Here is a 14,073-nt window from a genome sequence, read left to right as displayed (position 1 = left end):
CAGTCAACAATCAACCAACAGGGACTTTGGAATACATCCACTGATCCCACATCAAGAAGCAGTCATCGGACTTACAACCCTTTGACTCAACCACCAGGGAAATACATCCACTGGGCACACATCAAGAAGCAGTCATCGGACTTACAACCCTTTGACTCAACCACCAGGGAAATACATCCACTGGGCACACAACAAGAAGCAGTCAACGGACTCAACCACCAGGGACTTTGGAAAACACCCACTGTATCCACGATCCACAAGAAATCAACCACTCACATAATATCCAGCCACTGAATCCATCAGCCAGCAACACAGAGATCAAAAAAAAAAAAATGGAAAACCTCGTCGCCGAGCAGCTCAAAACGGCCGAAGCCATAAAAAGGGCTCATATCAATATGAAGAAAGATTCACCATCGAGAAAAACCAAAGAATACTGCGACAGGAAGATGGCACAATTAAATGAAGAATGGGACAACTTCAAAGAAACTCATCAGAAGCTACAAGAACTTCCGAAAACCCATGAATATCATGCCAAGGACGTATATGGCCAAGCCGAAAAGATTTATCAACAAGCAATTGCCCATTTGGAAAAAATTGAGCAAAAACTTCAGGAAGATGGACTTACGACGGAAGGAAATGCCCACAAACCATTAATTACCGATTCCCAAATCATCAAAGAACAGATGTCGAGCATTCAATTATTCCTGAAAGATCTGAACAAAATCAACAACCTACTAGAAGATGAAAGTCATTACGAACTACTGAAGGTCAAACAACAAAATATGGAAAGAAGATGGTCAGAAATTGTCTCTCTGGAAATCAAAATAAACGCTCTGGGAACAGAAGATGCAGAGTTATATTCAAAAAATGGATACTTCGATGAGGCAAATGAAAAGTACGAAGAAACCCAAGCCAAATTAATAACCACAATCCGAAGAGAAAATTCAGCAGGATCCTCAAAAATTAATCTTCCAACTACAACTATTCCGACATTCACTGGACTGTATGACTCATGGCCCAACTTCCGAGATATATTCAAGCAACTAGTAGACAACAACAGTTCCTTCGGAGGTGTAGAAAAAATGCAACTGTTGAAAACAAATCTCAGAGGAGAGCCCGCCAGAATTATCCAACATCTGGAAATATCATCTTCCAACTACCAAACAGCCTGGAAACTCATAGAGGAAAGATACAACAACCCAAGGATGCTGTTCAATAAACACATGGACCATCTTCTCAATTTCACCAATCTGAACTCTGAATCAGCAGGAGCCATGAAGAAATTACACGACACTATTAGGGAAAGCACAGAAGCCCTCAGAAACATGAATATAAACAAATGGGAAGACATAATTGCATATATCATGCTAAGAAAACTGGATTCAACTACAGCAAATCTCTACGAGCAAAGTGTAAACAAGCCACGAGATATTCAGCACCTGGATGACCTCATCAGCTTCCTAGCTCAACGTTTCCAAACACTTGAAGTCGTCAGAACGAATACAAAAAAACCAGAAAGAAAGTACGATGAACACCAGAAAATAAACAGTCACCTCCAGAGAACAACAAAATGCAGCATATGCAATAATCTCCACGAAATCTACAGATGTGAAAAATTCAAAAATCTTAGCTTAGCTGAAAGAGAAGCACACATCAACCAAAAACAACTATGCAGGAACTGCCTGAGTCACCACTTCAAACAAATCTGTCACTGTCGTTCCAGATGCCAAAAATGCAACGGTCGCCATCATACAATGCTCCATCGAGAAAAGCGAAATGATGATACAAAAAGGCCACATCCTTCCAACCCCACTCAAGAAAGGGTCAATTCACATCTGGGACACGCAAAGAACAACCTTCAAGAATCAAAGACCTCAGTGCTAGCAACCGCCCTCATCAGAGCTACCAACAAAAACGATGAAAAAATAACTCTAAGAGCCCTGATTGACCCAGGATCACAAGCCTCTTTCATCACAACGGCCGCAGCTCAAGCATTGGGAAAACAAAAAATCAAACAAAACGCTGAAATAACCGGCCTAGGAAATACCGCTACGGAATCCAGGTGGAAAATAAATACGAACATTACACCCAACTTCGACAGTGAATTTGCGATGGACGCTGAGCTCAATGTAATAGGCAAAGTTACAAATAATATGCCATCCACTCACCTTTATACCAAAATCAACTGGGACAATATACAACTCGCAGATCCATTATTCCATGTACCAGGTCCAATCGACGTTCTACTCGGAATTGACTACTTCCCCAAGTATATGAAGTCGGGATTCAAGGCAACAGAGGATGGACTAGTGGCACAAAACACTCACTTCGGATGGATTATTAGCGGAACCGCATCATCGAGTCTACAATTTCGTGTAGCAAGCTTGATCACGAATTTGAATGAAAATTCACAACTCACAAAATTCTGGAACATCGAAGAAGCAGAAAATTCCGAGGAAACAACAAACGACGATACTTTCGTCGAAGAATTTTACTCCAACACCTTTCGACGGGACGAGCACGGTTACACTGTGAAACTTCCATTCAAGAAAAGTAAAACTCAGCTAGGAGAATCGAAGCAGAGGGCACTGGCACGACTATTTCATTTGGAAAACAAGCTGGATAAAGACGAAAAGCTCAGAACTATGTATAAAGAATTCATGCAGGAATACATTGCGCTAGGTCATATGAAAATTGCTAGCTCAAATAATTCAGCGAAGAGGTATTATATTCCACATCAACCTGTATTGAAAGAAGAACGTGATACGACAAAGCTAAGAGTCGTATTCGATGCAAGCGCAAAGACAAGTACCGGACTCAGCCTAAACGACATACTTCACACAGGACCTAAACTACAGCAAGATCTCATAGATATTCTGATAAGATGGCGAAAACACAAAATAGCCATAACAGCTGACATCGAGAAAATGTATAGGCAGGTGAAATTGGACAGAGAAAACCAGCCATTACACTCTATACTCTGGAGAAACACCAAAGATGAGCCAATTCAAACCTACGAATTAACCACTGTAACCTACGGTACAGCACCAGCAGCTTACCTGGCCATAAGAACAATGAGACAACTAGCTACAGATGAAAAGAAAAACCACCCCCTTGCGGCTGAAATAGTGCTACGGGATTTCTACGTGGACGATCTTCTGAGTGGCGCTGACACCATTGAAGAAGCACGACATATACAAAAGGAAGTAACTGACCTACTCAAAAAGGGAGGATTCAATATAAGAAAGTGGAAATATAACGTACTGACCGAAAGCAAATCCACCGCCACGCTGGACGACAAAAATGGACCAACCAAGACGCTCGGCATAACATGGACTCCCAGAGAAGATAATATTCAGTATCTAATAAAACGAAACTCCGAACATCGGTTAACAAAAAGAAAAATCTTATCAGAAATCGCAACAATCTTCGATCCTCTTGGATTATTATCTCCAGTCATTATACAGGCGAAACTGTTAATGCAAGAAATATGGAAAACCAACACATCTTGGGATGAACCACCACCAGAGCACATCAGGAACACCTGGAAAAACTTCAGAAACGAGCTTCCAAAATTAGAAGAAATTCAAGTTCAACGCTGGATTCACCTACGGCGTGGTCAACCCTTGGAAATACATGGATTCTCAGATGCATCCCTGAAAGCATATGGCGCTGCAGTATACATAAAAACAACAGACACAAATGGGAACACCCACGTAGGACTACTGGCTTCCAAATCAAAAGTATCACCACTAAAAAATACAAAGACAATCCCGCAGTTAAAACTCTGCGCAGCCCTTCTTCTAGCCAAACTCATCAAACGCTGCGTTACGGCCCTGAATCACAACAATTCAAAAATATTCACCTGGTCCGACTCTCAAGTAGTAATATCATGGATAAACGCTGACGCTGGAAAGTGGAAAATGTTCGTCGCAAACAGAGTACGAGAAATCCCTAACCTGCTAGGTCAAGGTCACTGGTACTACTACCGTCGGAAACAATATCACTTGCATTCAGCGATAAACTCCAGCAGGAACATCGTAATAATCATTGTCATTGTTTTACTTATTGTTTACTTTTTGAAATATAGGAAACAACAACAAACAGCGACTGATGCACACGCGAGCAATAGACCAGTTCATCCTGAGGAGATCGAGCTGCAGCCAATATACAATGACTCCAGACCAGGCAGCCAGCTCCAGGGATGACAACCACCAACAAAGACATCAAGACCCCAACCACATCACCATGGCCGCCGGGAATTGGTCCTTCGAGCCTACTATCAACCACCAGGGACTTTGGAAAAATATCCACTGAACCCATATCAAGAACAATGTTGGGTTGGTATCTCAATTATACCTCAAGTTCTAAGAGTTCTGGGTTGGTGAAAACTTAGGAACTCGAGGATTGAGATTGATAATGCGGATCACTTGATAATGAACGTTTATTTCCTAATCTAACAAACTATATATAGTCAAATTGTACAATGACGTCAAGACCACATAATCGAAATCGAATTACATTTTGCATATTCAGTACATTTTTCTTCACTTGCGATATTGCTGCAGTTGGATTAAGGAATGTTAGATATTAAAACAAACTATTGCAATCCTTTGTCTCACCTGGCCTACTTACACAGGAAATAACAATTATGAAAGAGCGAATGATCTAAATAATTTCGAATGGAAATATTTGGTTGAATTGAGTTTATGAATTTTTGATATATCTAATTTTGGATATTTATTGTACGTTTCGTACAAGGATTGTCAGATGATTTATGTAAATTGTTTATAATTATTATTTCAAGTAATGAACTAAAACCTGAATGATTTGGCAACAATATTTTAATTATATACACGAGTAAAATTTTTCACAAAGGTCGACCTACTTTTATGGTATAATATTCAAAAATATATGCATCCTCAGAGTGCTCAAAGATACCACAACCTGGAATGATAATACTGTTTTTCTATATAAACAGATTTTGAGATAGCGAAATGAGGAGATTAGTGACACCGAATTATGTCCATCCTGTATATTCCTGCATACAAACACCTTTCGACCGACAATACCTATCATAAGAATTATACTGAATGAAAACCTATATTCCTTGACATCAATCTCAACTACAGATAAGTTTTAAAGAAAAATTGTATGAAATCCGAATTCAAACCTGAATAATTTTGCAACTGTTCTTTGTACATTAATGAAACTTCCTACACAGGTGGACATACATAATGGTATCATATTTTGAAAAACTCAGGGTGGTCCCAAAGTCACTAACAAAGTTACATTCAGTTACTTATACAGCTTCATGGAACAACCTGTATAACGAAACTTAACGTGGTGGGCGTTGTTTGGATATCTGTGATATCTTGTTATTCAGAACCCAAGGCATCATGATGTAATTCTGAAAATTAGAAGAATTATCATCAAAATTTAAAGATTCATTTTTCCGTAGCTGCAATTTTGGAACGCCCTATAGAACAAACCGTATGTAAGACCTCCGTGAAAATCTAATATATTGTTCTTAAGGTTGATATAAATATAATATGTAAAAATGGGAAAAATTCACTGGACCCGCTTTTCCTAAGTAAGTGTGCGGGGTCCTTACAGTTTTTGCATATTTTCGTGTGAATCCTCAAAATTCTCTCAAAGATGCCGAGATTGATCTGGGATTATCTCAATCGAGTGTTTGGAGAATATTAAAAAAACATAAAATGCACCCATATAAATTCAATAGGGTACAGCATTTGAAGGAAACTGATTTCGTCAGGAGAACAGAGTTTTGCGCTATGATGATTCGATTTCAAGAGAATGAAAACTTTTTGGACTGTATAATTTGGACAGATGAATCTAAATTCACAAAGAATGGTTCTTTCAATAGGCATAACAGTCATTATTGGGATGAAGAGAACAACCACCACTTCAGACAATGGAACTTTCAAGAGACCTGGAGTTTCAATGTTTTTTGCGCCATCAAAAATAATGCAATTCTCGATGTTCACATTTATGATGGGACTTTAACTGGTAAGATAGAACACTACACATGTTTGCATTACTTAAAGAATGTTCTCCCTTAGGAGATAGATATTCTGACATATTGACTCAAATAATTGAGCCGCTAGAACAGAACCATAATGACTTATGGTATCAACAAGATGGCGCGCCTCCACACAATTCACTCAATGTGTCAAATATCCTCTACAGGCTATTTGAAGATCGATGGTTGGCGAACAATGGTCCACATCTTTGGCCACCACGTTCTCCCGATTTAACTCCTTTAGACTATTATGTTTGGGGTAGGATAAAAAATATTGTCTACTTAACTCCCCTGACTGATAAAGAGGACTGCATAGAACGAGTCAGAAATGCGTTCAGGTTTGTTTAGATTTTTAGATTCATAGTTTTGAAACACAATTTGGTTTTTAAACACTTTTGCAGATCTCTTCCTCCCGATGAAATAAGAAGAGCAACGCACGAAGAATTCCTGAGACGTATAAATAAATGTCTAGAAATTAACGGTCAAAACTTTGAGCATCTTCTCTAGTTATAACTGTGAGAGTTTGCCATGGTTCTCCTAATAGTAACTTGAAGTCGTTTTCAAGAAGAGGTGAAAAATCTACAGCTGGGTTCAAATAACAGTTTTTTGTGAATAACTCAGAAAATATCCATTTTAGGGCAAGGGTGTGATGCATACACTCACATTATTTTTTAACGTAGATTCAATATCTGCCATAAAAAAATGGGGTTCTAATTTGAAAAAATTGATTTTTCACGATTTTGTCATCTCTATATTTGAAAGCGATTTTTTCACCCCCTGTATCATGAATCGCGATTTCGATTTTTAAAGTGGATACATCAGTCTTACATCTTGAAAAATCCCAAAAATGAAAATTTTCTATCCAAAAACCTCGAAGTTATTCTTGTTTCAGCGGAGCTCTATTTTCGATTTTTTTTTCGAATTTTCCCGCTCAGAGAGAATTTTCGAACCAAAACTGAGAAATGTTACATCAAAATAACTTGAAATTTTCTAAGGAATCTATTTCTGCAATAGAAAAATGGTGTTCTAATTTGAAAAACGGAAGTTGACGTCATTTCCGGTAAAACCGGAGATGCTCATGCCTTGAAAATATTTTAGATTTCATCAGCATCATGAAATATTCATAAGTGCTGAATTTCATGAAAATACGTTCAGTTGTTTCCCGTATAAATATGGGTGAGGTTCCTCGTGAAAGACCCGGTATACTGGTGGACAGTGATACTCAATGATGCTTCTTATCGTGTCAACAAATGTCTGAAACATAATATTTACATCTGAATTTTCATATACCTAAATCTGCGAAGGAATAGTAAGAAACATCTTCAGCCAAATTCAACAGATTTTGAGGTGACATATTTCTGCACAATTTACGTTGAGGACCATTTTCATGCCTCACTTTATTGTCAACGAAAACATCTAGTAAGAAAACATTATGATCGCCAAATTGAACCGGAAATACGTCAGCTTTACAATCTTTCATGTCTTTATTTGTTAGAATATAATCGATTTTTGTGGGGGATGTCTGGCCTAATATATTTGTGATAACATTTGTTGGTTGCGATGAAGTGATTTTCAGTTGGAAACAGGTCTAAGAAATTGCACTCTTTATCATTGATGTGTTCATTCTTGAATTTTATGTTAATAACATAAAATTCAAGAATGAACACATCAACTGACCAAGGATTTGATGATTTTGTCACATATCTGAACAGTAGTGTTAATAACATAAAATTCAAGAATGAACACATCAATGATAAAGAGTGCAATTTCTTAGACCTAAACATCAAGTTGTTGGATGGAAAACATTCCTTCGACATTTTCAGAAAACCAACACATACAGACGTGTCAATTGACATCAGCTCACAACATCATTGGAACCACAAGATAGCAGTTTTCAACAGTTTATTAGAACGACTTGTGAATATACCATTAAATGAGGACAATTTTAATAAAGAAATGGGAATAATTAAACAAATAGCGAGAAAAAACAATTTTGACAATGATATGATTGATAGAATGTTAAATAAAAAATTACATAAACGCTTATTGAGGAGTCATTTTCCTATTAGTCAACATAGAATCGAAAATAAAAGATATTTCCCTCTAAGCTTTGTTGGGACTTTATCGAGTAAGGTGGCTAGATTGCTGGAGAAAGACAATAATATAAAGATAGCCTTCAAACCAACAAACAACTTGAGAAATTTACTTTTCAATAACAAAGATCCAGTTTCCCCATTGGAGAAGAGTGGTGTTTATAAACTCACTTGTGACACGTGTGGTGCAGTGTACATTGGAAAAACTAATAGGACGTTCAATCAGAGAATAAAAGAACATCTAAGAATTTTGAGGCTAGGCCCACATTACGATGATTCCCATTTTGGCAATCACCTATTTAAAGAAGGTCACCACTTTGTACAAGAAACAGGTCTAAAAATATTACATACAGGCATTAACTGCCTTTTAATAGACTATTTGGAAAAATTCGAAATTTTAAAATTTAAAAAATTATATCCATCCCTAGTTCTGAACTCGCAAGTGGATTTTGGTGAGATGTACGTTATGAACGCTGTTTTATAAAGTTTGTGTGTAGTTCCATATATCCCTTTCTTCGTTGATTTGTATGTAAAAACAATTAGAAACTAATCTATGAATCCTGTGGTTCACGAAATGATTGTGTTCATATTCCTTATTCTTAAACTAACCTATATTAGGTCTTGTCTCTCAGTTTTAATTCGATTGTTATTGAGTTGACTTGTGAATTGATGTACTTAATTTTAGTTATTGTGTATCTCGTTTTTATAGAATTGACGACCCTGATTAGAATAGCATAAACAGTAGGTTGCATTGTTCTTTGTCCTTTTGTTTCTTAAATAGTTGTTGTTTTCTTGTAGTGTGCCGATTGGTCTGAGGATGCATTAGCTTTGCTGATGCGAAACCGGTCACCACGTTTGATTAAATGCTGTTAGGAATCTTGATTTTTTGACTTAACCCACATATCTAGCATTCCTACTTGGACTTTGTTATTTGGTTCTAAACAATAATTTTTCAATGAAAGATTTGGGGTTTGTCTCTAATTATTTGGGTATAAATGTTAGACATGACTTAGAACATGGTTGTATAGAAATTGATCAGTCTGACTACTTGAAACAAGTTTTGGAAAAATATAAGATGAGTGATTGTAACCCTATAAGTACACCTATGGATCAAAATTTTGATTTTGCTTTGTTGAAAAATGAAAATTCACACAATTTAAATGAACAGTGCAGAAAGATAATAGGAAGTCTTCTTTATGCAGTGTCGGGTACTAGACCAGATTTATGTGAAAGTGTAAATGTACTTAGTAGATTTCAGGATAAGGCAAATGATTATTTGTATAAAGCTTTAAAAAGAGTTCTCCGTTATGCCAAGGGAACATTGTATCTAAAATTAATTCTCAGGCCTAATCTTAATTCTGATGTTCTTGTTGGTTATGTCGATTCCGATTGGGGTGGAGATGTTGTAGATAGGAAGTCAACTACTGGTTATGTTTTCAAATTATTTAATTGCACAATATGTTGGGCTAGTAAGAAACAGCATACAGTATCAATTTCTTCTACCGAATCGGAATATATTGCTCTAACGGTAGCTATAAGTGAAGCATGTTGGTTGAAGAAAATTTTAATGGATTTTCAATTGTTCTCCATGAATGATCCAATACCAATATTTGAAGATAATCAGTCTGCTATAAAAATTGCTAATAATCCAAAAATCAAATTTTTGAAATTCATAAAATTGTTAGGTTTAGTGAACAACCATATATTATGTGAATGATAATTTTTTTTATTTTATGTTCAAATTGTATCATTGAGGGGGTGTGTTGATTGGCAACAATGATGCAATTTGGTATATTGGTAGTATGTAAGTCTATGGTCTCTTATGTCAGTCATAGAAACAGTAGCGTAGTAGGTTATGTTGCAAGCAGAAGTTTAAGTTTCTTATTATAGTTAATCCTCAAAAATACTGATTCAATTTTATTCCAACGATCAATTCCTTAAACCTTTAAACCTTAACATAAATGAACCGCCAAAAAGGAATCGGTAATTTTTTTTTTCTTAAAGTTGGTAGGACCTTCCTTTATTACCAAGCCAAATTTGAGCGCGATCTGTCAACTAGTGTGTTTACAACAGCTGTCAGTATCAGTTGACCTCAAAAGTGCTCTGCGAATTTTACAATGGAAAAAATAGTTGATCAAAGATTTTGCCTCAAATTTTGTCTTGCAAACGAATTTTCTTGTGCCGATTCATTGAAAATGTTAAAAAAAGCCTTTGTTGATAATTGTATGTCAAAAACACAAGCATACGATTGGTACAAATCATTCAAAGACGGTCGTGAGGTGGTCGAAGATTTGCCCCGTTCTGGACGGCCTTCAACGTCAACAACCGACGATAACATCATCCAAATCAAGAAATTAGTGCTCGAAAATCGTCATTCAAGTGTTAGAGAGTTGGCTCGAGAGTTGAGCATTGATAAAATGACCGTTCATAACATTTTGACTAATGTTTTGTGTATGAAACGCGTCGCAGCAAAACTCGTTCCAAAAGAGCTGAATTTTTTGCAAAAAGAGCATCGAAAGCAGGTCTCTGAAGACATGGTTTCTCGAGCTGCTAGTGATCCAAATTTCATGAAACGAATCATAACTGGCGATGAGACATGGGTCTATGAGTATGACACGTTAACAGCTCAACAATCGACCGAATGGCGCCTACCAAACGAGCCGAATCCGAAAAAACCACGTCAAAGTCGATCGAAAATTAAAGTTTTGCTCACTGTTTTCTTCGATTATCGTGGTGTTGTGCACTCAGAATTTCTTCCTGAAGGACAGACAGTGAATAAGGAGTATTACTTGGGTGTATTGAGGCGTTTGCGTGAGAATGTTCCTCGTAAACGGCCAGATTTATGGAAAGACAATTCGTGGATTTTGCATGATGATAACGCGCCGTCGCAGCGAGCCATAATTATTAAGGAATACAAGACCAAAAATTCAATAAATACCATCGAACAACCGCCGTATTCACCTGACTTAGCTCCGTGCGACTTTTTTCTATTCCCAAGACTCAAATTGCCCCTACGTGGAACGCGTTTTGAGTCCATTGAAGCCATCAAAACAAATTCGCAACGAGAACTGAAGGCCATACCTTTGGCGGCGTATGAGCGGTGCATGGAAAAGTGGGTTCGCCGATATCATAGTTGTATTGTAAGCAATGGGGACTATTTTGAAGGAGACAAAATAAATATTGATGATTAAATTTAAATTTATGTGTTTTTTTTTACAATTCCGGGTACTTTTTATACAGAAGGTACAAACAGTTTTCTATGATGACTTACAACGAACAAACTCTCCTTCTACTGAAGTTCATTAATACATGTATGTATTAAAGAACCGAAAAGGCGACGGCCTGGAAAAACTGATTCGACATCCAAAAATCTATCTGGATTTGGTTATAATTTGGATGGAAAGCCTGTTTGTCAGAAAGCCTTGTGCAACACTCTATCAATAACTCTAAGAAGGTTGCAAATTCTGCAAGAAAAAATAAAAAATGGCGAGTTACCACCGATGAACCAAAGAGGCTTGCATCTGAACCGGCCACATGCCACTGATGCAGATATCAAAAGGTGTATTGTCAAGCATATTGCTTCTTTTCCGACCGAAGCAAGTCATTATAATAGAAAGGTTTCGTCGAAACTTTGTTTGTCCCTTGCATTGAACTTAACAAAAATGTACGAACTTTTTCGAATTAAATATCCTGAGACTCCAGCAAACTTCACCCTTTACCGGAAGATTTTCAAGAAGCAATTTCCTAGCCTAAGGTTCGGAAAACCTAGTTCAGATACATGTAAGGAATGCGATAAAAACTTTGCTCGAATGGTTCTCGCTTCTAGCTAAATAGAGCGGCAAAAAATTAAAGAAGAAAGTCTTATCCATCATACAAAAGCTGATCAGGCCTATCAAACTCTCGCAGAAGACTCGAAAAATAGCAATTTTGTAACTCTATGTATTGATTTGCAGCAAGTTTCATTCACCCCTCAATTAACACATTTGGACATTTCGTTGCAGTAGGGTTATTGAGCAACACATTATTTATGAAAATGTATGTTTGGTTGCCAGTTGCTCAGTGGCGTAAATCCCCACTCCCATATTGGGGGTATGGACTATGAGACCGGCCGTTGGTCAGTCGATGGACAGCGTAACGAGCGTAATGAATGTATCATCATAAAACTGAAATAAAGAGTTCGGAAGTAAAGCTTGCCTTTTAAAATTCTGGTTTCATAACCCCCTAATAAAGAGACAGGAACGTTACACTGTCAACGTCAGTATTCCTCCTTCAATTTATGTATATGTTACGGCTAAAGATAGGTGTGAGCATAAACTTAAGATTAGCCGGCTAAACTTAGGTTTATATTCGAGGATCGGCTAAAGTTCGATAAAATATTCATATGCGTCAGGGCATTTCATCTTTAGCCGGCTAATGTGCACATTACCCAAAACGGAACGGCTAAAAATGTATCGATGGACACGCGGAGAGGTGATGTCTCATGAATGGTCGGATGGGAGGGGACGAACGCACACGGCCACTTTTTTGTTTAAATTTTTAGAATTGAAATATGCAAAAGAGCATCGAATGTATTAGGGCTGTATTACATAACGCCCATGGGTTTTCAATTTAACATTTAACGAGTTATTTTCATCTGTTTAGGAGATTAATGCTCTTCAAACCGAGCCTAATTTGTGAAAAATCATAATATGACCTCACAAGAAAATGAGATATTAGACATAGAGAATTTTTTCTGTGAACAAAAGTATATTTTCCCTACCATTCAATAATTGGTTTTATGGAAAAGTTACGAAATAGGAACTATAGTTTCTAACGTTGCAATTTCTTTCCAACCAATTCTTTCGCAAAAAAAAGAACAAAAAAAACTATGAACATCAACATAGTTGAAAACACTTTCTCTAGCTGATTTTGTTAAAAATTTCTTCACGAGTCATTGAACATACGGGTTCCAAAATATGGCCTGTCGCCACCCTTGATGAATCGTCCCGGGGGATACAAGTGCATTCATCGTAAAGCTTATCAGCCAAATCAAAAATTGAAGAGTTAACTCTATAATCTTTGAGCCAAATAGTCCGGTTAACTACAAACAAGATTGGGTACTTCTACTTATATTTTTCTAGAATTTAACCTTTGGTATTTTGATGAAGAACTTCGCGGCATCATTCTTGCCTTCATTATCTCCTTCTGCTCATTCAATTTCCCTCAAATTATGAATAATAACAAGATGAAAAATAATCATTAACACTACAGTTTTCCCTCACACTCAAAATAGCTTGTCATGAATTTTGTCATCAAGCGTTTAGATTTTTTGATTCGTCAATAAGAATTCGTTGAGACACAGTTGAAACTAATATACATGTTCATTCTCCAATTTCTCAACTGCTTAACATTATGCTTTTCTGCTATTAAAATATGTGAAATTTATACAAAAATGTATTGTAATGCATTGCATTAAAAGTTTGATTATACTCGTATTACTATTTCTTTACATTCTTTCAATTGCCGAAAATTTTCGCCGCTCAAGCCTTCTACATTTTTACCGATGGGATGTGGTTAGACTTAAGTTTAGCCGGCTAAAGATAGAAGAAACTAGCAAATACCCGAAGCTAAACCTAAGTTTAGCCGGCTAATCTTAAGTTTATGTTCACACCTATCTTTAGCCGTAACATATATACAATATGCCCCAAGATCAGGCCAATATGTTTTTATGGTATGTCATCTCATCTAGACATATAAGCCTTTAGCTAAAGGAGAAGAAAAAAAATTAACTGTTTGGTCTGACCGCTGTACCGGTCAGAATAATTACTGGAATACTATCAAGGTTTGTCGTTTCTTGATATCACTAGTTCCCCCTGATTGGATATCCGTGCTAATAAGGGCAAGCCTTTTAAGACATTCGAAATGAAACAGGACGATTTCAAGGACATCGACGTGATT

At 36.9% G+C, this 14,073-nt stretch overlaps 2 protein-coding genes across 3 annotated transcripts; both read left to right on the top strand.

The window, feature by feature from the left end:
- The first annotated feature begins 332 nt into the window (after positions 1-332).
- LOC123312983 lies at positions 333-4,208 on the top strand. The gene has a single exon (XM_044897628.1). It carries the CDS (start codon positions 333-335, stop codon positions 4,206-4,208), a length of 3,876 nt encoding a protein of 1,291 aa, XP_044753563.1.
- Positions 4,209-10,312: 6,104 nt separating this feature from the next.
- LOC123312874 (protein GVQW3-like) lies at positions 10,313-11,727 on the top strand. Of its 2 annotated transcripts, XM_044897434.1 has the most exons (3): positions 10,313-10,627; positions 10,658-10,815; positions 11,189-11,727. In XM_044897434.1, the coding sequence occupies exons 1-3, from the start codon at positions 10,332-10,334 to the stop codon at positions 11,206-11,208; spliced, it is 474 nt and encodes a 157-aa protein (XP_044753369.1). In that variant the 5' UTR covers positions 10,313-10,331; the 3' UTR covers positions 11,209-11,727. The 2 variants fall into 2 exon arrangements, with proteins under 2 accessions (XP_044753369.1, XP_044753368.1); XM_044897433.1 differs by having other exon boundaries at positions 10,317-10,813; positions 11,187-11,666.
- The last annotated feature ends 2,346 nt before the right edge of the window (positions 11,728-14,073 follow it).

This window comes from Coccinella septempunctata, chromosome 5 (genome assembly GCF_907165205.1).
Source record: "Coccinella septempunctata chromosome 5, icCocSept1.1, whole genome shotgun sequence".
Lineage (NCBI taxonomy): Eukaryota > Metazoa > Arthropoda > Insecta > Coleoptera > Coccinellidae > Coccinella > Coccinella septempunctata.
Note: the sequence above shows the minus strand (reverse complement) of the source record. Positions and strands in the feature narration are given on the sequence as shown.

What these genes read in the sequence shown, in the direction of transcription:
- LOC123312874 (XM_044897433.1), top strand. Translation starts at nt 10,332, where the DNA reads ATGTTAAAAAAAGCCTTTGTTGATAATTGTATGTCAAAAACACAAGCA. An exon ending in GAGCCGAATCCGAAAAAACC is followed by an intron (nt 10,814 to 11,186) that starts ACGTCAAAGTCG and finishes GAAGCCATCAAA; the next exon opens with ACAAATTCGCAACGAGAACT.
- LOC123312983 (XM_044897628.1), top strand. Translation starts at nt 333, where the DNA reads ATGGAAAACCTCGTCGCCGAGCAGCTCAAAACGGCCGAAGCCATAAAA.